The sequence below is a fragment of the Monodon monoceros genome, unplaced genomic scaffold (genome assembly GCF_005190385.1).
Source record: "Monodon monoceros isolate NGI ecotype Baffin Bay Population unplaced genomic scaffold, NGI_Narwhal_1 Super_Scaffold_21, whole genome shotgun sequence".
NCBI classification, from domain to species: domain Eukaryota; kingdom Metazoa; phylum Chordata; class Mammalia; order Artiodactyla; family Monodontidae; genus Monodon; species Monodon monoceros.
This window is the reverse complement of record NW_021703778.1, coordinates 35,871,284-35,898,923: the sequence shown is the minus strand read 5'-3', so window position 1 is coordinate 35,898,923 and position 27,640 is coordinate 35,871,284. Positions and strand designations below refer to the sequence as shown.

At 39.8% G+C, this 27,640-nt stretch overlaps 1 protein-coding gene across 2 annotated transcripts in view; it reads right to left on the bottom strand.

Moving 5' to 3' along the window:
• Window positions 1–27,640, bottom strand: part of CPEB1 (cytoplasmic polyadenylation element binding protein 1) — a 102,021-nt gene that overhangs the window by 62,665 nt on the left and 11,716 nt on the right. For both annotated transcript variants that reach the window (XM_029238214.1, XM_029238213.1), the window contains exon 2: window positions 25,269–25,443. In XM_029238214.1, coding sequence (XP_029094047.1) covers window positions 25,269–25,443 — 175 coding nt within the window. The remainder of the gene's footprint in view (window positions 1–25,268; window positions 25,444–27,640) is intronic.

The window sequence follows — 27,640 nt, the reverse complement described above, 5'->3', positions numbered from 1 at the left end:
AGTCCAGGACCAAATGGCCTTACTGGTGAATTCTTCAAGGCTTAAAAAGAAATTACACCAATTCTTCATAAAATCTTCCCCCCCAAAAAAGGGAAGAGCGAACACTTTACAACTCAGTCATGAGGTCAGTATATCCTGATACCAAAAGTAGATAAAGACATCACCAGAAAACTCAGACCTATATCCCTTATGAATATAAACACAAAAATCCTTCACAAAATACTAACAAAGCAAATGTAGTAGCACATAAAAAGGATTATACACCATGACCAAATGAGACTTTTCCCAAGAATGCAAGGCTGATTCAACATGTTAACCAACCAGTAAAATATACCATACCAGGACAAAAATTACACAATCATCTCAACCGACCCATAAAAAGTATTATATTTGACAAAACAGAACATTCTTTCCTGATTTAAGAAATTCAATAAACTAGGGACAGAAGGGAACAATCTCAACCTTATAAAGTGCTTCTACCAAAACCCCATATCTAACATTATATTTAATGGTCAAAGACTGAAAGCTTTCCCCTATGACTGGAACAAGACAAGAATGCCTACTCTTGTAATTTTTATTCAAAATTGTACTGAAGGTTCTAGTCAAGGCAATTAGGCAGGAAAAACAAAAGACATCTAGATTGGAAAGGAAAAAGTAAAACTCTATTCACAGAAGACATGATCTTGGATATAGAAGGTCCTACAAAAAAAACCAATTAGAGCTAATAAATGAGTTCAGCAAAGTGGCAGGGTACAACATCAATATACAAAAATCAATTCTATTTCTATACATTAGCAATGAATAATCTGAAAATTAAGAAAAAAATGTCATTTACGACAGCATCGAAAAGAATAAAAAGACTTACAGAGTGCAAGACTTACACACTGAAACCTATAAAACACTGTTGAAAGAAATTAAACTTAAAGCTACCTCATGTTTATGCGCTGAAAGACTTACTATTAAAATAGCAACAGTCTCCAAATCGATCTACAGATCAAAGTCGCAACTGCCTTTTCGACAGAAATTAACAAGCTGATCTTAAAATTCATATGGAAATGCAAGTAACCATGAATACCCAAAACCATCTCAGTGTTGGAAGAATCGTATTTCCCAATTTCAAAACTTAACCACCAAGCTACAGTAATAAAGACTGTGTGGTACTGGCTTTATCAATGGGATAGAACTGCGAGTTCAGAAATAAATCCTTGTATTTATGGTCAACTGATTTTCTACAAGGATGCCAAGATCATTCAATGGGGAAAGAATATTCTTTTCAACAAACAGTTCTTGGACAACTGAGTATCTACATGCAAAAGAATGAAGTTGGACGCCTACCTTACACCATATACAGAAATTAACAAAAAATGGATCATAAAACTAAGCGTGATAACTAGAAAACTTTTAGAAGAAAACAAAGGGATAAATCTTTGCAACACTGGATCAGGCAATGGTGTCTCAGATATGACGCCAAAAATACTAGCAACTAAAGCGGGGCAAAAATAGATGAATAAAGCTTCGTTAAAATTAAAAACTTTTGTGCTACAAAGGAGGACACTATCAAGAAAGCAAAGAGATAACCCACGGAATGAAGAAAATATTTGCAAATCATACATCCCATCAGGGTCTAACATCTAGAATGTATAAAGAACTCATAGCTCAACAGTTAAAAAAAAAAAACCTCATTATAAAATGAGCTAAGGATTTAAAGAGATATTTGTCCAAAGAAAATATAAAACAGCCAATAAGCTCAACATCATTAGAGAAATCAAACAAACAATGGGGGACTCCACTGGTGGCACAGTGGTTAAGAATTCGCCTGCCAATGCAGGTGACACGGGTTCAAGCCCTGGTCCGGGAAGATCCCACATACCTTGGAGCAACTAAGCCCGTGTGCCATAACTACTGAGCCTGCGCTCTAGAGCCCATGAGCCACAACTACTGAAGCCCACACGCTCTAGGGCCCGTGCTCTGCAACAAAGAGAAGCCACTGCAGTGAGAAGCCCGAGCACCACAACAAAGATCAAAAAGATAATAAAAAGTACTGATGAGGACATGGAAAAACTCAAACCCTCATACATTGCTGGTGGGAATGTAAAATGGTGCAGCTGCTTTGGAAAACAGTTTGGCAGCTTCTCAAAAAGTTAAACACTGAGATACTACACATGATCCACAAACTCACTCTAGGCATATACCTAAGAAAACTGAAAACATATTTCCATACAAAAACTTCTATATGAATGTTCTTAACAGTGTTTGTTATTCATAATAGTCAAAAGTAGAAACAACCCAAATACCCATCATCTTAATGGATAAAGAAAATGTAACATGTCCATATAATGGAATATTATTCAGCCAGAAAAAGGAATGATGTACTCATTCACGGTACAACATGGATGGATCTTGAAAATACTATGCTAAGTGAAAGAAGCCACAAAGTTGAAAGACCACATATTACATCATTCCATACATGAAATACACAGGGTAGGCAAATCCACAGAGACCAAAAGTAAATTAGTGGTTGCTAGGCAATGGGGGAACTGCAGATGGGAGTGATGTTTAATGGGTAGGGGTTTTCTTTCTGGTGTGATGAAAATGTTCTGGAACTAGGTAGTGGTGATGGCTTCAGAATTTTGTGAGCACACTAAAACCACTGAATTGTGCATTTTAAAATGGTGGACATATTATACATGAATTTTATCTAAAATGTCATACTCTAAGCACCTCCACTTCAGGAAGTCAGAAAAAGAACAGTAAATAAAACCCAAAGAAAGCAATAGGAAAAAAAGAAAAAAACTAATGCCATATAAAAGTATGAGAGTGGGGTAAGAAATTCAAAGCCAAAAGTTCATCTTTAAAACAATTAATAAACCTGACAAAGAAAAAAAAGCACAAATTACCAATGTCAAGCATGTCAGTAATTCTACCACCAACAAAAACAGCAATCTACTGAATGGAAGAAAATACCTGCAAGTCACATATGTGATAAGAGGTTAATATTCAAAATATATAGAAATTTATACAACTCAATAGCAAAAAAATAATAATTAAATGAAAAAATAAGCAGAGGATCTGAATACACATCTTCCAAAGAAGATATACAGATGGCCAAGCAGTATATAAAAAGATGCTCTACATGCCACTAATCATCAGGGATATGCAAATCAACACCACAATGAGATTATCACCTTACACTTGTTAGAATGGTTATTATCAAAAAGACAAAAAGTAATGAGTGTTGGTGAGGACGTGGAGAAAAGGGAACTCTTGTGCACTGTTGGTGAGAATTTAAATTGGTGTAGCCACTACAGGAAACAGTATGGAGGTTCCTCAACAAATTAAATCTAGAATTATCATATGACCCAGCAATTCTACTTCTGGGTATTTATCTGAAGAAAACGAAAACACTAACTTGAAAAGATATATGCACCCCCATGTTCACAGCGGCATTATTTACAAGAGCCAAGAAATGTAAACAACCTACGTGTGTTCACTGACAGATGAATGGGTAAATAAAATGTGGGGTGTGTGTGTATACAAGGAATATTATTCAGCTGTAAAAGAAAAGTGAATCTTGCCATTTGTGACAGCATGTACAGAGGGCATTATGCTAAGTGAGATAAGTCAAAGAAAGACAAATACTATATGATCTCACTTACATGTGGAATCTAAAAATGAAAAAAAAAAAGTTACCACCAAGCTCGCAGATACAGAGATAGATTGGTGGTCGTCAGAGGTGGGGTGGGGGGAAGTGGGGAGTGAGTGAAGGAACTAAAAAGGTATAAACTTCCAGTTATAAAATAAATAAGTCAAAGGGATGTAATGTACAGCATGGTGACTACAGTTAATAGTACTGTACTGCGGGCTTCCCTGGTGATACAGTGGTTGAGAATCCGCCTGCCAATGCAAGGGACTCAGGTTGGAGTCCTGGTCCGGGAAGATCCCACATGGTGCGGAGCAACTAAGCCTGTGCGCCACAACTACTGAGACTGTGCTCTGGAGCCCGTGAGCCACAACTACTGAGCCCACGTGCTGCAACTGCTGAAGTGCACCTGGAGCTGGTGCTCCACAGCAAGAGAGGCCACTGCAATGAGAAGCCCGCGCATGACAACAAAGAGTAGCCCCCGCTCTCCACAACTGGAGAAAGCCCATGTGCAGCAACGAAGACCCAACACAGCCAAAGATAAATAAAATAAATATTTTTAAAAATTCATTGTTAAAAATATATATATATACTGGGCTTCCCTGGTGGCGCAGTGGTTGAGAGTCCGCCTGCCGATGCAGGGGACGTGGGTTCGTGCCCTGGTCCAGGAGGATCCCGCATGCCACAGAGCTGCTGGGCCCGTGAGCCATGGCCGCTGGGCCTGCGTGTCCGGAGCCTGTGCTCCGCAACGGGAGAGGCCACAACAGAGAGAGGCCCGTGTACTGCAAAAAAAAAAAAAAAAAAAAAAAAAAAAAAAAAAAAAAATACTGTACTGCATATTTGAAAGTTGCTAAAAAAATAAATCTTAAAAGTTGTCATCACAAGAAAAAAATCTGTAACTATGTAGGTGACATGTTAATTAGACTTACTGTGGTGATCATTTCACAATGTATACAAATATCAAATATTATGTTATACACCTGACTCTAACATTGTATATGTCAATTATGCCTCAACAAGTAAAAGCAAAAAACAAATACTGGTAACTCTAAAACGTTAAGAGGCAATTATATATAAATTTGTTGCCAGTGAACCTGAAATCTGAAATGAAATGGATAAATTCCTAGAAAAACTAAACTTACCAAAACTTAAAAGAAACAAAGAGTATAAATAATTTTATATCTATTAAAAAAATTGAACCCATAATTTAAACCATTCCGTCAAAAACACAAAACAAAAATACTCCAGGCCCAGTTTGCTTCCCCAGTAAATACTACCAAAATTTAAGGAAGAGCACTGTAAATTTTACACAAATTCTTCCAAAGAAAGGAAAAAAAGGAACTTCCCCATTTGTTTCAAGAGGCTAGTATAACAACCTTGACACCAAGTATATTTTAAGGAAGGAAAATTACAAGCTAATCTCTTATATGCATCAATACAAAAATCCTAAAGACAGCATTTGCAAATCAATTCCAGCAATACGCTAAATAAAATATTTAATGACCAAGTTGGGTTTATGCCAGGAATGCCAAGTTGGTTTTACTTTGGTCTTCTTTTCTGAATGTTATCCCCACATTTTTTTAGAATAAATGAGAAGTCAAATGAACAGATGCAGAAAAGCATGAAATCATTTAACACCCAATCATCATTTAAAGAAAACCTTCTCAGCAAACTCTAAAAAGAAATTAATTTCCTTAATCAAATAAAGAATATCTAAAAAACTTCAGCTAATAACACTGGTAATGCTGAAGACTTCCATTCCTGTAAACCCTTCCCCAAGACTAGAAACAAGACACAGATGCTTGTTATTATCACTTCTATTCAACACTCTACTGCATAACCTAAGCCAGTGAAATAAGTAATGGGGGAAAAAGTAGAAGGATTGGAAAAGAAGAACAAAATATTCAAAATTTGCAGACAACATGTTTGTGTATATAGAAAATCCCTAAGAATCTATAAGTAAACTCTTAGTATTTATAAGTAAATTTAGCAAAATCGCTGAAAGCAATATATAAAAAGATTTTCTATGTAGTAGCAAACAATTAGGACATAAAAATTTTTAAATAATTCCATTTACATTATCCAAAAAAAAAAAATCAAGAAAGCTTCACAAAGACAACACAAGAAATATCCTCATTTTCTCAAAAAAGACAAAGATTTCTGAGATATGGCATGAAAATTCTGTTAAAAAAATCAATTAATTGGAACAATCTTAAAATGAAGAATTATCTTCATCAAAAGACAACATCAGAAGGCTAAGAAAGAAAAGCCCCAAAAGTGGTCAATATTAGCAATGCATATATCCAACAAAGGTCTCTGCTCCAGAATAAATAAATAACGCCTACAAATCTGATTCACCCAATTGAAAACAGCATCAAGGACCTTGCTTACACTGCAGAACAGTATTTGAGATGGCGAACAAAAACATGAAAATGCTAAAAACCTCAGTAGACATTAGCAAGATACAAATCTAAACCATAATGCGATACACCACTCCATCCACAAGAACAGAAAAAAGAGTTATAATTCCAGTACTTGATTGTGGTATAAAGCAGCTGGCACTAACATACCCTGCTGGTGGGAAAGTAAAATAGTACAACCTCTTTGAAGAATCTCAAACTTAGAGAACTTGTGTGCCAGGATTCATGCACAATAATATTCACTACACCACTGTTTAACAGCCCCAAACTAGAAACAACCCAAACGTTGAACATCAAAACTGATAAACTGTTAGGTATTTCAAGACACTGTATACAGCCGTCAGTGTTAACAACCTACAGCTGCATGCAACACGGATGAGTCTCATAACAAGCCAGCCATAAAAGCATACAATATGGAAGAAAGTTCAAATTTTAAATACTTCTTAGGGATATATGCGTGGCGATGAAATATATCAAGAAAAGCACAGAAAGATAATGGTTATATCTGGAGAAAAGGAGATGTTATCATTAGGGAAAACATGGGGAACTTTGGGGGTACTGGTAATGTAGGCAGTAGTTATGTGGGTGTTTACTGTATAATTTATTAGTGTACAATGATTTCAGCAATTTCCTAGATAAATATGCTACACTTGATTTAGAAAAATCAAGCAAACCAGTCTAAAAATGAATCAAACAAAAAAGGATAATCTAAGAAACCAGTGAAAGTTCTAAAGTCTATGTGAGGTATGCATATACACAGACACATCAAAACTGCAACTAAAATCCTACCTAGATGTTAGGAAGATTCTGGGAAGATGGAAGAGTAGGAAGCACCAGGAATCTGTCTCCCCAGCTAGACAACAACTGTATTGTACTAACAGAATCTGTATGATATAACTATTTCAGAACTCTGGAGTCTGTTGAAGGATTGCAACTTCCAGGGGAAGAGGGGAGGTAAATTACTGTTAATTTCGGTCAATTTCAGCTCAGCTCTCAGCATAGTAACAGCCATTTATCTCCCACCTGCAGCCACCAGCTCTCCACATGTTCCTGTAGCAGTTTGCACATAGTTTGTGAGAGTCAGGGTGGGCAAAAGTACTCTGTCCTCCAAATATTGGGTACCTGTGCTCTGATCACTGACTGCTCCTTCTGATCACAAAGGTGCAGACAGAGGTAGGCAGCCATTCTTGCACCTCGTTTTTGCACAACCCAATTCTTGCAAGCCCCTCCCCCTCCAGTTGAAGTGGCTTCCAGAGATTTAAAGGATTGGTGCCATTCCCCTGGCTTTTCCTCCCACTTTCATCCTTTATTTTTCACTTTTTCTCCTCATGGGAGCCAGATATTAAAGACTAGGACATTCTAAAACAACTGCATATATGGGGAAAATTAGAATGTGACTGCCTGTGCCCAGGGAAGGGCTCAGTAAACACCTGAGAAGACACCTCAGTTTATATCTCAGGCTGATCCTCGACAGAGGCAACCTACAATAATCAAATACAAAAAAGCAAAACCTTAACAAAAAAACAGCAAACCACAGGGAAGGAGGAGAATTATTTTCCAGAGCTACCATATTATTAGACTCAAACATCCAGTGTTCAATGAAAAGATCACAAGGCATACAAAGAAATAAGATAGAATGGCCCATTCAAAGGAAAAACAGAGGGCTTCCCTGGTGGCGCAGTGGTTGAGAGTCCGCCTGCCAATGCAGGGGACACGGGTTTGTGCCCCAGTCTGGGAAGATCCCACATGCCGCGGAGCGGCTAAGCCCGTGAGCCATGGCCGCTGAGCCTGCGCTTCCGGAGCCTGTGCTCCACAACGGGAGAGGCCACAACAGTGAAAGGCCCGCATACCACAAAAAAAAAAAAAAAAAAAGTTAAACAGAAATCAATAAAATTGTCCCTGAAAAAGACCTAATGGCAGATATGCTAGACAAAGAATTTAAAACAATGGTCTTAAAGATACTCAAAGAACTAAAGGAAGATGTAAAGTCAAGACGACAATGTGTGAAATGGAACAATGGAAATGTCAGTAAAGAAACAGAAAACCTAGGGAATTCCCTGGCAGTACAGTGGTTAGGACTCCACCCTTTCACTGCCAATGGCCCAGGTTCAATCCCTGGTCAGGGAACTAAGATCTCACAAGCTACACAGTGCAGCCAAAAAAAAAAAAAAAAAGACAGCCTAAAAAAAGAAAAGAAATTCTGAAGCTGAAAAATGCAGTAACCGAAATGAAAATTTCACTAAAGGGATTCAAAAGAATATTTGAGCAGGCAGAAGAATTAGTGATCCTGAAGATGGGACAATGAAAATTATAAAGGCTGAGGATCAGAAAGAAAAAAGATTTAAGATATGTGAACAGAACCTCAGGGACCTGTGGGACACCATAAGTAGACTAACAAATGCATCATGGGAAGCCCAAGAGAAGGAGGGGGGTGGTGGGGAGGGAAGCGGAGAGAATATTTATAGAAATAATGGTTGGAAACTTCTGAGATTTGATTTAAATGAATATAAATACTGAAGGTCAAAATACTCCAAGTGAGGTGAACTCAGAGACTCACATCAAGACGCATTATATGGGCTTCCCTGGTGGCGCGGTGGTTGAGAGTCCGCCTGCCGATGCAGGGGACATGGGTTCGTGCCCCGGTCCAGGAAGATCCCACATGCCGCGGAGCGGCTGCGCCCGTGAGCCATGGCCACTGAGCCTGCACGTCCAGAGCCTGCTGCTCCGCAACGGGAGAGGCCACGACAGTGAGAGGCCCGCGCTTTGCAAAAAATTAAAAAAAGACGCATTATAATCAAATTTTTAAGAGACAAAGACAAAGAGAACCTTGAAAGGAGCAGAGAGAAGCAAATCATCACTTACAAGGATCCTCAGTAAGATTATCAACAGATTTCTTATCGAAAGGTTTTGATGCCAGAAAACTGAGGGCTGATATATTCAAGCTGCTAAAAGAAAAAAACTTAACTGAGAATCCTGTATCCAGCATAACTGTCCTTCAAAAGTGAAGGAAAAATCAAGACAGCTCCAGAAACAAAAGCTGAGGGAGCTCAGGACCACCAACCTGTCCTGCAAGAAATACTCAAGGGAGTCTTGAAAGGTGAAATGAAAAGACACTGGACAGGAACCTGAAGCTGCATGGAGGAAAAAAGATCTCAACAGAGGTAAATACACGGGCAATTATAAAAGCTAGTTTGATTGTAACATGGTTTGTAGCTGTGTCCTTTTTCTACATGATTCAGGCTATAAGGCATATAGGAAAAAAACAACACAACGACAAATGTCAATCTTCTCCTTATCAGCAATTAAATGATGTTAAGTGGATTAAACCAGGGATCCCCAACCCCCGGGCTACAGACCAGTACCAGTCCATGGCCTGTTAGGAACTGGGCCACAGAGCAGGAGGTGAGCGGGGGGGCAAGCAAGCGAAGCTTCATCTGTATTTACAGCCACTGATTCTGCTTTATGGTGAGTCATACAATTATTTAATTATATGTTACAATGTAATAATAATAGAAATAAAGTTCACAATAAATGTAATGCACTTGAATCATCCCGAAACCATCCCCGCCCCGTCCGTGGAAAAATCGTCTTCCACAAAACCAGTCCCTGGTGCCAAAAAGGTTGGGGACCACTGGATTAAACTCTCCAATCAAAAGACAGATATGCAGAATGGATAAAAACGTATGACCCATATATGTCCTGTCTACAAGAGACTCAAGATCCAAAGAGACAAACAGAATGAAAGCGAAAGGACATAAAAAGATATTGCATGCAAACAGTAACCAAAAGAGAGCAGTGGTGGCTATACTAATGTCAGATGAAACAGACTAAGTCAAAAAAGGTTAAAACAGACAAAAAAGGACATTATATGTTAATAAAAGACTCAATATAGCTAGATTATATATATACTACTTATAAACATTTATGCACCTAATGACAGACCATCAAAACATATGAAGCAAAAACTAAGAATTGAAGGGAGAAATAGATGGTTCTATACTAATAGCTGGAGATTTAAATATCCCACTCACAATAATGAATAGAACAACCAGACAGAAGACATTTAAATAAGCAAATACAAGACCTCAGCAACAAAATAAACCAACTAGATCTAAGAAACCTATATGGAACATTCTACCCAACAACAAATACACATTCTCACGTGCATATGGGACATTTTCCATATGTTAGGCCACAAATTAAGTCTCAATAGATTTTAAAAGATATCATACAAAGTATCTTCTCTGACAACAACAGGATGGAGTTAGAAATAATAACGAAAGTAAAACTGAAAAATTCACAAAACTGTGGAAACTGAATAACACACTTTTAAACAACCAATGGATCAAAGAAGAAATGAGAACGGAAATTAGAAAACATTTAGAGACAAATGAGAACAAAAACACAACATACAAAAACTTAAGGGATGCAGCAAAAGTGAAGGAAATTTATATCTATAAAAGATCATATTAAAAACAAGAAAAAACTCAAATTAACAACCTAACTTTACAACTTAAGGAACTAAAAAAAAGAACTAAACCAAAGCTAGGAGAAGGAAGAAAATAATGAAGATTAGAGCAGAAATAAACAACATAGAAAACAGAACAACAACACAGAAAAGTCAATAAAATCATAAGTTGGTTTTTTGAAAAGATCAACAGAAACGAAACTTTATCTAGATGGACTAAGAAAACCTGGAGAGAAGACTCAAATTTCTAAATCAATAATGAAGGTGGGGACGTTACTACCTATTCCACAGAAATAAAAGAATTAAAAGAGTACTGTGAACAACTATATACCCCAAAATTTGATAACCTAGATGCAGCGGACAAACTCCTAGAAACATAACTTAACAAAGACTAAATCACAAACAAATAGACAATCTGAATCTATGTATTACTAGTAAGGAGATTGAATCAGTAATCAAGACTCTCCCAACAAAGAAAACTTCTGGACCTGATGGTTTCACTGATGAATTCTACCAAACATTTAAACAGTAATTAATACCAACTCTTCTCAAACTTTTCCAAAAATCTGAAGAGGAGGGAACACTTCCCAATTCATTCTATGAAACCAGCATAATCCTGATACCATAAAAAGACACTACTAGAAAACTACAGACCAATACCCTTTATGAACACTGATGTAAAAATCCCCAACAAAATACTAGCAAACAGAATTCAACAGCACACTAAAAGAATTATACACCATGACCAAGTTGGATTTATTCCTGGAGAGCCAAGGATGGTTCAACATACAAAAATAAAAACACACACACAAAAAAGACAAAACAAAAAGCCAGTGTAATACACCACATCAACAAAATGAAGGGAAAAAAACCACATGATCACCTCAGCTGATGCAGAAAAGCATTTGTCAAAATTCAACACTTTTTCATGATCACTCAACAAAATAGGAATAGAAGGAAATTACCTCCACATAATAAATGCCATATATGTAAAACCCACAGAAAACATCATATTCAATGGTGAAAGACTGAAAGCTTTTTCTCTAAGATCAGGAACAAGGCAAAGATGCCTGCTTTCACATTTCTTTCAACATAGTACTGGAAGTTCCACCCAGAGCAATTAATTAGGCAAGAAAAATAAATAAATGGCATCCAAGTTGGAAAGGAAGAAGTAAAATTATCTCTGAGGAGAATACACTCTTATATGCAGAAAATCCTCGACTCCACAAAAATACTGTTAGAACTAATAAATGAATTCAGCAAAGCAACAGATAAGAAGCCAACACACAAAAACCAGTTGCAATTATATACACAAATAACGAACAATCTGAAAAGGAAATTACAAAAACAATTCCATTTATAATAGCTTCAAAAAGAGTAAAATACTTAGGAATTAACTTAGCCAAGAAGATAAAAGACTTGTACAATGAAAACTACAAAACACTGCTGTAAGAAATTAAAGATGACATAAGTAAATGTAAACACATCCCATGTTCATGAACTGGAAGACTCAATATCGTTAAATTGTCAATACTACCCAAAGTGATCTAAAGATTCAGTGCAATCCCTATCAAAACCCCAATAACATTCTTTTGCAGAAACAGAAAAATCCATCCTAAAATTCATATGGAATCTCAAGTGACCCGAATAGCCAAAACAATCTTGACGAAGAACAACAAAACACAAGGACTCACGTTTCCTGGTTTTAAAACTTACTACAAAGCTACACTAATCAAAACAGTACAGTATTAGCATAAAGACAGACATATAAACCAATGGAATAGGAAATAAACCCTTGCATATATGGTCAAATGATTTTTAACAGGAATGCCAAGATTATTCAATGGGGGAAAGTACAGTCTTTTCAACAAATGGTGCTTGGAGAACTGGATATCCACCCTCAAAAGAATGAAGTTAGACCCTCACCCAACACCATTTTACTCTAAGTGGATCAACGACCAAACTATAAAACCTAAAACAATAAAACTCTTGGAGGAAAACACAGGACAAAACCTTCATGACACTGGGTTTAGCAATGATTTCTTGAATATGACTCCAACAGGCACAAATAACAAAAGAAAAAACAATCAGATTTCATGAAAATGTAAAAACTTTGTACATCAAGAGACACAGAGTAACAAGTCAACCCACAGAACTGGAGAAAATATTTGCAAATCATACATCTATTAAGGAATTAATATCCAGAATATATAGAGAACTCCTAAAACTCAACAAGAAACCAAACCACCCAATTTAAAAGTGGACAAAGGGCTTCCCTGGTGGCGCAGTGGTTGAGAGTCTGCCTGCCGATGCAGGGGACACGGGTTCGTGCCTCGGTCCAGGAAGATCCCACATGCCGCAGAGCGGCTGGGCCCGTGAGCCATGGCCGTTGAGCCTGCGCGTCCGGAGCCTGTGCTCCGCAATGGGAGAGGCCACAACAGTGAGAGGCCCGCGTACCGCAAAAAAAAAAAAACTGGACAAAGGGCTTGAACGGACACTTCTACAAAGAAGATACAGAAATGGCCAATAAGCACATGAAAAGATGCTAAACATCACTAATCACTAGAGAAATGAAAATCAATACTATAAGATAACACCTGGGCTTCCCTGGTGGCGCAGTGGTTGAGAGTCCACCTGCCGATGCAGGGGACACGGGTTCGTGCCCCGGTCCGGGAGGATCCCACATGCCGCGGAGCGGCTGGGCCCGTGAGCCACGGCCGCTGAGCCTGCGCGTCCAGAGCCTGTGCTCCGCAACGGGAGAGGCCACAACAGTGAGAGGCCCGCGTACCGCAAAAAACAACAACAACAACAACAACAACAACAAAAAGATAACACCTCATACCCATTAGGATGGCCACATTAAAAAAAAAAGCAACAAGTGTTGGTGAGGGTGTGGAGAAACTGCAACCCTTGTGCACTACTGGTAGGGATGTAAAACAGTATAGCCTCTGTGGAAAACAGCATGGCAATTCCTCAAAAAATTAAAAATAGAATTACCATGTGATCCAGCAATAACACCTCTTGGTATATACCCAAAAGAGTTGAAAGCAGGATCTCAAAAAAATATTTGTACATCCATGTTCATTCACAGCAGCGTTGTTCACAATAGATAAAATGTGGAAGCAACCCAAGTATCCATCGATAAATGAATGAATAAGCAAAATGTGGTACATATGTACAATGGAGTACGTTATTCAGCCTGAAAAAGGAAGTAATTCTGCTAAATGCTAGAACATGGATAAACCTTGAGGACATTATCCTGAGTGAAGTAAGTCACAAAAAACAAACACTGTATGATTCCACTTACATGAGGTAGTCAAAACCATAAAGACAGAAAATATAATGGGGGTTGCCAAGGACTAGGGGGGAGGGAAGAATGGGGAGTTATTGCTTAATACGTATACAGTTTCCTTTTTACAAGATGAAGAGAGTTAGGCAGATGGATGGTGGTGACTTTTGCACAACCATGTGAATGTATCTAATACCACTGAACTGTACACTTAACAATGGTGAGGATGGTAAATTTTATTTTGCCACAATAAAAAAGAAAAAACGCTTAGATGTTATCAATACTGAATGTGGGAGCAGACTTTGAAATTTTTTTTTTTTTGGCCGCACCACACAGCAGGCAGGGATCTTAGTTCCCCAACCAGGGATTGAACCCACACCCCCTGCAGTGGAAGCGCAGTGTCTTAACCGCTGGACCACCAGGGAAGTCCCAATAGTTCAACTTTTAAAAATACATGACCCCAAGGCTTCCCTGGTGGCACAGTGGTTAAGAACCTGCCTGCCAATGCAGGAGACACAGGTTCACGCCCTGGTCCGGGAAGATCTCACATGCTGCGGAGCAACTAAGCCCGTGCACCACAACTACTGAACCTGCACTCTAGAGCCCGTGAGCCACAACTACTGAGCCCATGTGCCGCAACTACTTAAGTCCGTGCACCTAGAGCCCATGCTCCACAACGAGAAGCCACCGCAATGAGAAGCCACCGCAATGAGAAGCCCGTGCACCACAACGAAGAGTAGCCCCCACTCGCCGCAACTAGAGAAAGCCCGTGCACAGCAACAAAGACCCAATGCGACCAAAAACAAATAATAAATTAATTAAAAAGAAAAAAAAACATGACCCCAGCAATGCTCTCATGACTGCATTCTTCATATACACACACCACCATAATCACTGCCACCATTTTAGTAAGTGCAGTTATAGGCATTATTCTAGGTACTCAATACATGTATCTTAAGCTTCACGAAAATCCTATAAATGGGTACTATTACTATGCCTGTGTTACAGAAAGTTAATCTCTATGGTTAGAGCAAATCAGTAACACAGCCACCATTTGTTCTCAAGTAACCTGCATCCAGAGCCCACACTTTACTTTGTGTAGGTTTATTATGAAATGGGCAAATTTAATATGCTTTTTCAAAACTATCCTTTAACCTCCCCACTTCAGAATACGTGTTTACATTTATACCACCATATAGTGGGTTAACAAACAATCTGGAAGAACCAAGAATGGCTCTATTAGATGGAGCAAGATCAAACAGACAATGGAACACGTTAGGCAGAAGAATGTGAAAAAGTTTTCAGAGGTGATAACCAAGCCAATCTTGAAAAAGGGTAGGATTTTTTTTCTAGGTAGAGAATACTCAATTAAGTATTCTGCTTAACAATTCTTCTATGTACCAGAATAGCATTCCCTCCATGATTTCGCCTAACTCAGTGATTTTAATTATATACCAATATATAAAAGAATCTCAAGAAACGCACCAGACGGTATAAAGGAAAAGAACCCTGGGGCACAGTTCTAGAGACCCTTTTCTGGGTTGACAGCAGATCATATATGCTACATGTATTCTTTTAACTGAAGAAAATATTTTATAATATGAACAAAGACAAAATTAAGTTAGCTTTATACCCTGACTGACTGAAATTTTGAAGTGTGACAATACTTAAGGTCTGCAAAGATATGGAGAAAAGCTCTCATGAAATCCTGACTGGATTGTAAATTGATAAATTCACCTTGAAAAAGAAGTCAGCAACTTAAAGTTTAAAGATAGTATACCTAATTACCCTGCAATTCACATCTAGGCACATATGCTAAAGAAATTCTTGTCACATGCACACAAGGAGATATAAACAAGGATGTTCACCAAAATACTGTTTACAACAGCAGAAAATTGGAAGAGACCTAAACATCTACCAGCAGAGGATCAGGTAAATAATGTATATATTTATGTAAAATACTAATACACAGCAATTCAAATGCACTGGTTTGACTTAAATATCGATATGGACACAGTGTAAATGTAATGATACACTGGGGGAGGGTAGCATATACCAGAAAGACAATATATGTTATACTATTTATGTAAACCTTTAAAGCAGGGGTCCCCAACCCCCAGGCCTTAGACCAGTACCAGTCTGCGGCCTGTTAGGAACCGGGCCACACAGCAGGAGATGAGCAGCAGGCAGGCGAGCGAGCTGCCGCTCCCCATCCCTCGCATTACCGCCTGAACCACCTCCCCTGACCCCATCCGAGGAAAAACTGTCTTCCACAAAACTGGTCCCTGGTGCCAAAAAGGTTGGAGACCGCTGCTTTAAAGCACAACATTTAGGAAGAGGTATAAGGGGTCTTCTTAGGTGCTGGTAACATTCTGTTTCTTAATTTGAGCTACGGTCACATGGGTGTATTTCTTTGTGATAATTCACCCCATTGTATACTTACTTGTGTACTTTCCTGAATGTATGTTCTATTTACATAAAAAATTAAAACACACAAAGCAATGTTTATGGACAAATATGTAAAAGTATAAAGGAAATACACCAACTTTAGGAGAGTTGTTATCTCTAGAAGAGAGAGTAGGGGGACTTCCCTGGTGGTCCAGCGGTTAAGCACCCGTCTTCCAAAGCAGGGGACGGGGGTTGGATCCCTGTTCGGGGAACCAGGATCCCACATGCCACGGGGCAACTAGGCCCGTGAACTCTAGAGCCCGCATGCCCCAACTAGAGAGCCTGCATGCTGCAACTACTGAGCCCACACACTCCGGAGCCTACATGCCACAACTAGAGAGAAGCATGCACACCACAACAAAGAGCCCTTGCACTACAACAAAAGATCCCACATGTTGCAACTAAAGACCCGACTCAGCCAAATAAATAAATAAATATTTTTTTAAAAAGATGGCGCTGGCCTCAAGGAGACTAGGGGAAACAAACACAACAAACGCAAAGTTTTATTTGATGTTTCATGTTGCATCAAAAAGTTTCAAACATGTCAAAACCTTAACATTTGTTAAAGATGGGTGGTAGATACACAGAGATAATTGATTTTCTACTCGTTTCTCTATTTTGAAATATTTAATAGTAAAAAAATTCTTTACAAAAGCAAAACAAGTACATTTAAATCCCACCATTCAGAGATAACTGCTGTTTTAAAAATGTTGACAGCTCTACTGAGGTATAATTGACTTAATAAACTGCACATATTTAAAGTGCAAATTTTGATGTTTCAGTATGTTACTTCCATGGAACCACCACCACAATCAAGATAATGAATATATCCATCATCCCCAAGTTTCCTCATGCCCCTTTGTAATCCCTCCCCTTCCCCATCCCTGTGCCCCTTTCCCCAGCAAACTACAGATCTGCTTTCTGTCACTACAGACTAGTTTGTATTTTCTAGAATTCTATGTAAATGGAATTTTAAGTATATTCTCTTTTTTTGTCAGGCTTCTTTCACTGAGTATAATTATCCTGAGATTCATCTATGCTGTGGCACACAATGATAAATAATATTCTTTTGTATGGACATGCCACCATTTGTTTATCCATTTCCCAACTGATGGACATTGGGGTTGTGTCCACTTTGTTGGCTATCACAAATAAGGTTATGAACGTTTGTGTACAAGTCTGTCTATGGATATATGCTTTCATTTCCGTTGAGTGTGACTAGTACTGCCTAAAACTGTCAAGGTCATCATAAACAAGGCAAGTGAGAAACTGTCACAGTCTAAAAGAGCCTAAACAGACATGGGACTAAAATATAATATGGGATCTTGGTACAGAAAAAGGACATTAGGCAAAAAATAAGAAAATCAAAATTAAATATGCACTACAGTGCCAATACCGTTTCATTAGTTGTGACAAATGTGACAGAAATTCACCATACTAATGTCAGATGTTAACAACAGGGGAAACTGGATGGGAATATATACAAGAACTCTTTGCACTTCTTTTGTAATTTTTCTATAAATCAAAAACTATTCTAAAACAAAATTTTCTTTAAAAAATCTATGAGTAGAACTGCTGGGTCATATGGTAGGTAAGTGTTTAACTTTTTAGGAATCTACCAAACTGTTTTCCAAACAGTTGTACCATTTTGCATTCCCCCCAGCAGTTTATGAAAGTTCCAGATCTTCCACATTCATGTCATTCTTGGCATGGTCAGTCTTCTTAATTTCAGACATTCTAAAAGGTGTGTACATCATTAGTATTTTAATATAAAAAATTTTGGTGTACATTTTGCCAAGATATGTGTGTACACGCACATGCATATTTTTTTCAAACAAGATCAGCACGATCAGATTTCCTGGTTCCTATTGGAAAATGGGCAGCTGCCTAAATCCAAATCTCTCCATATATCTTCCAAAAACCACATGGATCAACAAAAGTGAATAAAAACACTCGCAGACTGAAACTACAGAACATTTAGAAAACAGAATACCATAAACTTAAATTTGCATGTAAGAGGGACTCGAATTTCCAAAACTCAACAGTATGTATATCCAGCTCTGGAGCCCACATTAGAAAAGACCATCAGGCAGCAGCAACTAAACAGAAAACGACACACACAAAAATCATTTACAGTAGCATTAGACAGACACCTACCCAGACCTAGAGATAAACCTAAAAAAGGATGTCCAAGATGTCTATAAAACACTGAGAAAAATTAAAGACCTGATAAATGAAAGGATACACCAGCTTTATGAATTCAAAGATTTGTCATCAACATACCAATTTTCTACAAATTGATTCATAGATTCAATGAAATCTCAATCAAAATTCCAGCAGAGTTTGGGAGTGGGGGTGGGGGTGGGGGGGTGGAACAACGTGATACTGACAAGCTAAATCTATGACCATGTGGAAATGCAAAAATCCAAGAGGAACCAAGAATCATGAAGGACAAAGCCAGAGGACTTCACTACCAAATATCAAAATCTACTATGAAGTTGTAGTAACTAAGACAAGGACAGATAAACAGCTCAATGGAAGAAAACCGATATGCACATACAACATATATACTTGATTTATGAGAAAGGTGACAGCAGTGCAATGAAAAGGGATTTTTTTTTTTCAACATAGTACTGGGTCAACTGGCTATCTATACAGAAAAAAATGAATCTTGACCTTCCACCATGTACAAAATTAATCCCAGATGGGTTGGAAATCTAAGAGTGAAAGGTAAAACAATAAGTTTTTAAAACGAGACACAAAATATCTTCATGACTTTGGAATAGGGAAACATTTCTTAAACAGGACACAAAGCATTAACCATATTTGAAAAGTCGATAAACTGGACATCATTAAAACTTAAATCATGTTATTCAAAATATACCAATTAAAAGCATAAAGAGGGCTTCCCTGGTGGCACAGTGGTTGAGAGTCCGCCTGCCGATGCAGGGGACACGGGTTCGTGCCCTGGTCCGGGAGGATCCCACATGCCGCGGAGCGGCTGGGCCCGTGAGCCATGGCCGCTGAGCCTGTGCGTTCGGAGCCTGTATTCTGCAACGGGAGAGGCCACAACAGTGAGAGGCCCGCATACCGCAAAAAAAAAAAAAAAAAGTATAAAGACAAGCTACAGGTTGGGAGAAAACATTTTTATTCTATATATCAAAGAACTCATATGCAGAATATATAAACAGTAAACAGGAAAGAGCAACAAGTAAACAGGAAAAAGGCAGGTAACCATAAAGAAATATTAGGGTAAGACCTGAAAAGGCACTTCGGGAAAGAGGATATCCAAAGGTCAACAGACATATGAAAAGGTGTTCAACTTCATGAGTCATCAGGGAAATGAAAATTAAAACCGCAATAGAGATGCCATTACATACTCACCAAAATGACCAAAGTGAAAAAGACAATACCAATTGTTAGTGAGGATGTGGAACTAACCCAAACCATCTGACATTGTCACAAGTGTAAACCAGTGCACTTGCTATGAAAAACTGGCAGCATCTATTAATGCTGAAATCACACATACCCTATAAGCCAACACTCTCCTAGGAGTACACCCAAAAGAAGTAAGTTCACCAAAAGACATGCTCATAGCAGCACTATTCATAATGGCCCCAAATGTCTATTAACAGTAGAATGAATAAGCCAGAATGAATATTCATACAACAGAATACAGTATAGCAATGGGAACAAATGATCCACAACTACTGGCTGTGATATGGATGAATTTCGCAGCTGAAGAGTACATATTTATGATTCTATTTATGTAAGTTCAAAACCAGGCAGAACTAATGTATGCATCTAAAAGTCAGCATGGTGGTTTACCCTTCACTAGTTAAGAGACTGCAGGGTTTCTGGGGGTTTCTGGTCTATTGCCTCTATATATGACTGGATATATACAAGATGTGTTTGGTATGTGAAAATTCACTGAATTTGCATATTTACCATAGTAAAAGTATCATACATACTTTTCTGTATGTATGTTATACTTGGATTAAAAGTTAAATTTTTAACTGCTAAAGCCATATATTAAGGTTCTACAAAAAATTTATTTTGTGGGAAACAAGACTTCCCCAGAGTAGTTTCAACTGTCGCCTGTTAGCTGGGGCTGAATATAGTAAAATTATTATTATTTGTTTTTTGGCTGCATTGGGTCTTTGTCGCTGCACACGGGCTTTCCCTACTTGCGGCAAGCGGGGGCCACTCTTCGCTGCGGCGCGCGGGCCCCTCACCACGGCGGCCTCTCCCGTTGCGGAGCACAGGCTCCAGGCGTGCGGGCTTCAGCAGTTGTGGCGCGCAGGTTCTAGAGCTCAGGCTCAGTAGTTGTGGCACACGGGCTCAGTCGCGCTGCGGCATGTGGGATCCTCCTGGACCAGGGCTCGAACCCGCGTCCCCCGCACCGGCAGCAGATTCCCAACCACTGTGCCACCAGGGAAGTCCCTGAATACAGTAAAATTTATTTCAGAATAGCTTTTCAGACAATTTACTGATGATACTCCAGAATAAAAAAGGAAACCATCTCAGTCAGAAATTCAATACATCTGTACAATCATACACTTCTTTGGTCCTAAATTGGAAGTCAGCAGTTCATCTAGATCTGCGTGCCAGTTACATGCTTGTGTTCAGTTGGAGACGGTGTGAGCTCTTCACTTATGATATGTACTTTTCTGTATGTGTATTACACTTAAATAAAAAAATCTTAATCAGTGTTTCAGTCCCACACCTTACTGTGAACTACTTTGACTAATCTTTCCCTTTTCTCAGGGAGTTAACATGAAACTTTTTCCTCCAGTCACTGCCTCCAGCCCATCCAGTAGTTAAGATGTCCCTTAATCTCATCTTACCAATTTTCACACTTTACAGACACTAAATAAATACTCAGTTCATTTATGCTTTAATCACATGTCCATTTACAGCCCATTTCCCTCCTTCCTCAGAGTTTAATATTGATAGATTATGGTTTAAGGGACCAGGGAGTGGGGAAAGGGCCCTTTAGGTAGCAGACACCCCTCTCATGAGGAGTTGCTTGTGTAAGGGATCCGGCTCTAGCCTACCCTTCCAGCCCCATCCCAACTCCTACCACCCCATACAAAACAACAAGGGCCATCTTGGTGGGATGCTAGCCCAAAAGCTCAGGCCTTCTGCAACTTCTCCTGAACCACAGAAAGTCACAACTTCCCCGTGTGTCAACTGGTGGGAATCAGACAGCTCCAGCCACCCTCCACCCTCCTCCCTCCCTGCCCCACATCTTCTCTCAATTTCTCTTTCATCTCTACTCAGTCAAGGACAGAGAGCAAGTCTGCTGCCTAACAACGGGCTCCACCTTGCCTTCCTTCTTGGAAGCCCCCTCAACCTATACAAATGCTTCTCTTGGAAGACACTTCCAAACTCGCTTGGCTTGACAGCGGAAGCAGCATTGCGCCCCACTGTGCTCCACTAAGAGGGGAGGGAATCACTTCAAATGCTGCCCTCCCTAAGCAGCCTTCTTACACAGACCAGGGAAAGGCTGAGATGATGTTTGTGGTAGTAGGGACAGGTCTGTGACCTCTTCGTATCTGTGAAGCCAGTGAGGTGTACCTGGCTCCAACTCTTGGGGACTGTCATTGTACCACAGGTCATTTAACAACACCTCTTCAATTTCAGCTTTGGACCCCAATGCTAATTCTGAAGCGACAGTAAAAAAAAAAAAAATCTACTCAACATCCAGTTACAATGAAATGGCTTTCTCTTCTTCAAGGCATGTTTCAAATGCTGCTTCATCCAAAAGTGTTTCCTAGTTCCCTAACCAGTACAGTCTCTCCCTCCTTTGACCCTGCCACAGCACTTTCCCAATAATACCTTATCAACTGAGCGTGTAGTTCTGATACTACTCTCACTGCATACTATATGTAACGAAATTTTGTCACAGCTAACACACAGCCTTACAAATGACAATGCAAACATTTGCTCAAATGAAAAAAATAAATGGTACATAACTATTGCAAAGTTAGGTATACCTATACGAAACAAGGTGTGCAATTAAATTCGCCTATGCAAAATTCAAACAGCAATGTGAAACACTGTGCCAAGATACACCATTTTTAACAAGTTGTTTTTATTATAAAACATGTTTGGGGACTGCCCTGGTGGCACAGTGGTTAAGAATCTGCCTGCCAATGCAGGGGACACGGATTTGAGCCCTGGTCCGGGAAGATCCCACATGCCGTGGAGCAACTAAGCCCATGAGCCACAACTACTGAAGCCCACGCACCTACAACCTGTGCTCCGCAACAACAGAAGCCACTGCAATGAGAAGGCCACGCACCACAATGAAGAGTAGCCCCCGCTTGCCACAACTAGAGAGAAAGCCCACGTGCAGCAACAAGGACCCAATGCAACCAAAAAATATAAATTAATTAATTAATTTATTTTTTAAAAACCCATGTTTGTCACAGAAGAACCAGTAGGGGAAAGCACACAGAAAACAAATTAACCATTACACCTTCACTGCTACATTTATGTCTTGTCATTCCAGTCTTTTTCTATACATATATACATACCTGAGACCATACTGTTTTGCACTTTGCTTTTTCACTTCAGGTACTGTGATTATCTATATCATTAAGTAGTCTTCTACAAACATCAATATCAATAACTGCAGAGCATTCCACTGCATGGTTACTTCAGCTTTTGTTGTCATCAAATTGTCCCTAGTTATAATACTGTGATAACCAATCTTGTTCTTAGGTTTGTTTTTTGTTTGTTTGTTTTTTGCAGTACGCAGGCCTCTCCCTGTTGTGGCCGCTCCCGTTGCGGAGCACAGGCTCCGAACGCGCAGGCTCAGGGGCCATGGCTCACAGGCCCAGCCGCTCCGCGGCATGCGGGATCCTCCCGGACCGGGACACGAACCCGCGTCCCCTGCATCGGCAGGCAGACTCTCACCCACTGCGCCACCAGGGAAGCCCTCGTTCTTAGGTTTTTATCATTCTGATTATCTCCTTAGGTAATAGGATTACTTCTGACCAGAAGCTGCAAATTCACGTTGAAGTTCCTCATGGAAAATACATGCCCAAGTTTACTTGCTCATTAACCACAAGGTGGGTTTTCCTGCTGGGGAAACCCGGGAAAGCTGCTCTCTGCTCTAGGCCAGGCAGCCCTGCCTCACCACTCAAGACCAAGAGCCCACAGCCCTGCACCAACATCTCAGGTGGGGACAAGGAGAGAGCTGACCATACCGTGGGGGCTAGGTATGTGCAAAGGACAGCCCAGAACACCTTGACCAGAACCTCTCCTACAATCCCTTGAGGTCCCTTCAAACTGCAGTACTGCTTTCCTTATTGAGCCCCCCAGGAGGACTCTGTGAGGCATTTGGGGAGGTACCATTCTGCCCTACAGCTGGAAAAACTATCTACTTTATCTCACTGCCCAAGGGCAACCTTACAAGCCAGGTTTCCCTATTTCTTCAAGGTACTCTTCTTGAACCCGTGCCCTGAGAAGACCCTGAAGAGGCCAAGAAGTCTGTACCTTGTAGTCTGGCAAGTCAGTGACCTGGGCAGAGTGGGATGGTAACACTTTCACCAGCACCTGGCATCTTGCCAGCGAGGCCACTGGGCGCCCTGGCCAACTGCAAACGTACACTCCTCAAAGCTCCTGTCTCACTGACCAGGAGCCTTCCCCTCACACAAGTCAACAACCTAGCATTAGCTGAAAAATACTTTGCTATAAACCATAAAAGTTCCAGCATGTCTGAAGCAACCCAGTGAAATTTAAGTCATTGTTGAGTGTCATTCTTATTGGAATATAACTCATGCAACTTTCTGAAAAGGAAAAAACAACGCATACATAGCAAGCAGCTTCTCTGAATTTTTAACTCAGCATAAGCTAAAGAATAAGGGTTAGCTCACAGCTGACTCCAAATAACAGAAAACATTACATGTATACTCTTTCGGAAGTTAGAAGAGACAAGACCCACCGGTGTTTCCCAGCCCCCATGCTCTTCTCTCATTTCCCTTCCAGCACAATTTAATAAATAATATTCCATGGGGCCATCTCCTTCCTAATGGACTTCTCCCTTAAACATTTAGCTACTTTATGTTCACATGCTCCTACATCTTTGTGGGAATTATTTCCAAGGTCAAGTTAAAAATAAATCAAAGAATTTGTAACTAAAAAACAGCAATTACCAGTCCTTGTTCTGAGAATCTGTGTTTTACCAAATATTTTCAAGGTCCGTTTAAAAAATTAAAAACACGTTCACTTTCATCTAAAATAATTCAAACAAAAAATATTCCATCAACATTCCTATAATATGTTGCAACTCCCACAAAAAGATAATGAAACACTGTTAGGACACCCAAGCCTCCTTGTGAAGAATCATCTTCAGGAGATGCTCCCCTCTCCCCCACTATTCTGTGGAATATACTAAATATCATAAAAATCAAATGCTTGTTGACTTGCACTCATTTTGAAGGAAATTAAAACACTGAAGAGCTGCACCATCCCATACAGTAGCCACTAGTCACATGTGGCTACTGAGCGCTTGAAATGAAGCTAATTCAAATTGAGCTGTGCTGTAAATGTAAAATATACACTGGATTTTGAAGTCTTAGTACTAACGAAAGAGTATCTCATTAAAAGTTTTCTATGTTGATTACATGTTGACACGATATTATGACTACGCTGGGTTAGATCAAGTATTACACTTTTTTGAACTTTCCTAATGCAGCTATTAGAAAATCTATCTCAACATATGTGACTCTACTGTAATTGTATATATAAATAGCCCTGTCACTTTGACCTATCGTTTTTCACCTAATCTTCTTGTGATTCATAAAAAAGATTTCTGTATTATAATTGAAGGAAGTCTTCACCCCAAAGGGGACCCAATCCACAAGGCAAACTACAAAAGGGGCAAGTGCTGTCAGAGATTCAAGGTCATTCTTCATAGGCGTCACCAGGAAGCTGCCTAGAAACAGCTGTGTATACATGCCTAGCACATTCAAGTTTTCAAATCTAAGTCACCTGGCAAATGATCATGGATTCCTCGATTTACAGGTGTAGTGCAGACTCTACTGAAATCCAGAGAATTATCCAATATGGCATTTATCCTTCGAAAGATATTGGCATTGCTACACGTGGAGAGCGCAGGTGCTTCCTGATTGTCCCAGCAATCTTTTATCCTTCCTGCGTCTTCCTCCTAGACGCAGAAAAAAGATGTTTAGATTTTCTACTCTCCCTTTTTCTTTTTTTTTTTTTTTTTTTTGCGGTACGCGGGCCTCTCACTGTTGTGGCCTCTCCCGTTGCGGAGCACAGGCTCTGGACGCGCAGGCTCAGCGGCCATGGCTCATGGGCCCAGCCGCTCCGCGGCATGTGGGATCTTCCCGGACCGGGGAACGAACCCGTGTCCCATGCATCGGCAGGCGGACTCTCAACCACTGCGCCACCAGGGGAGCCCTCTACTCTCCCTTTTAATAGAGACTTCACACTTCCTTTCTTCTAATCCAACACCACAAGTTAAAGTTAACAAGGACTTGGGTTTCTTGCCTATATATTAAAATACTTCACTCTGAGCAAGGCACCCTGAGAGAACCGTAAGAGGGAGAAACACTGAAATGTAAGATGCTGCCTCAAGAACCTTCTAACATAATGGGACATGTATAGGAAGTAGAATGGCATGGTAGCAGCAACATGAGCTTTAAGAGCCAGACACACCTGGTTCAAATCTTGAATTTATCTACACAATAGATTATTTGGCAGTAAAAAAGAATGAAGTACTGATACAAACTACAACACAAGTAAACCTGAAAAACATTAAGTGAAAGAAGCCAGTCACACAGGACCACAGATTATATGAGCCCAATTATATGAAACATCCAGAATATGCAAATCTAAAGTAGATTAGTTGGGACTTCCCTGGTGGTGCAATGGTTAAGAATCGCCTGCCAATGCAGGGGACATGGGTTCCAGTCCTGGTCCAGGAAGATCCCACGTGCTGCGGAGCAACTAAGCCCGTGTGCCACAACTACTGAGGCTGCGCTCTAAAGCCCACAAGCCACAACCACTGAGCCTGCGTGCTGCAACTACTGGAAGCCTGTGCACCTAGAGCCCGTGCTCCAAAGCAAGAGAAGCCACCACAATGAGAAGCCTGTGCACCGCAACGAAGAGTAGCCCCCACTCGCCACAACTGGAGAAAGCCTGCACGCAGCAACAAAGACCCAACACAGCCAAAAATAAAATAAATTTATAAAAAAAAAAATAAAGTTGATTAGCTGCCTTCAACTGGGGATGTGGGGAGCAGGTTAGAGGGTCGTGTCTAATAGGTACAAAATTTCTTTTTGAGATTATGAAAATATTCTAAAATTAGACTACGGTGATGGTCACAAAACTGTAAATATATGTATGGAAAGATGGTGTATATGCTTTGGAGTACAAATACTAAGTTTACCACTTAAGTATCTTCTTTGAGCCTTGGTTGCCTTAGGTACAAAATGGAGTACCACCTACTTTACAGTTGAAAGGTGAACTTTACGGTTATGCAAATTATATCTCAATACAGTTGTTTAAAAAGTTTGGTTCTGCCATTTATTGGCAGTTATTAATCTCTGTGCCACAGTTTCCCCATTTGTGAAATGGGAGAAGAGTACCTACCAACCTTCTGATGAGATGTTTACAGCACTTAGGATGGTGTTGGCATACGGTAGCTACCATTTTTACATCTGAAGATATAATCACAGGAAAAGACACGGTCAGGACCAAGAGTGGTACAAATACCACCCAAAGGGAATTGTTTAAATAAGTTATACAATTCCACATGGTCATTAAAAGTACTTACAACTCAGGTAAGACATTACTGAATGAGAAAAGCACTCCCAGATACATAAACATGAACTGAACCCCCACCCAAGTGATTCTTTTGGTATTCTCTGTCTCAGCAAGTAACACCACCATCCTCCAGGTGCCCTAGACAGAAATCTAGGTACCATTCTTCACTTTTCAATCTCCCTCCCTCACCACGTCCCATGCCTGACATTTAAGCAATGAGATACTGGCTGACAGACTGAATCTTCTAAGGGGAGCCTGACTCATCAGTTACATCATTCCTTAGTTCCCCCCAAGGGAACTAAGACCTTGGGGGGGGGGGGGCGGGAAACAGACCAAGTAAGGAAACTAGCACCTAAGATCTTGTAGGTGATAACTTCAAAACAAAATTTAAAAAGCCTGGTGTTATTTTGTTTAACCTATTAAAATCCAGGTATACGCATGAGAATGACCAGAAACATTTACAATTTTATAAACTCTGCAGGATGGCCTTAAAGGGACAAACTTGAGTTCCATATCATTTTCAAGCTCTTGAAAGAGTCCTGCAAGGTTGTTTTCCCAAGCCCTCCAGAGAG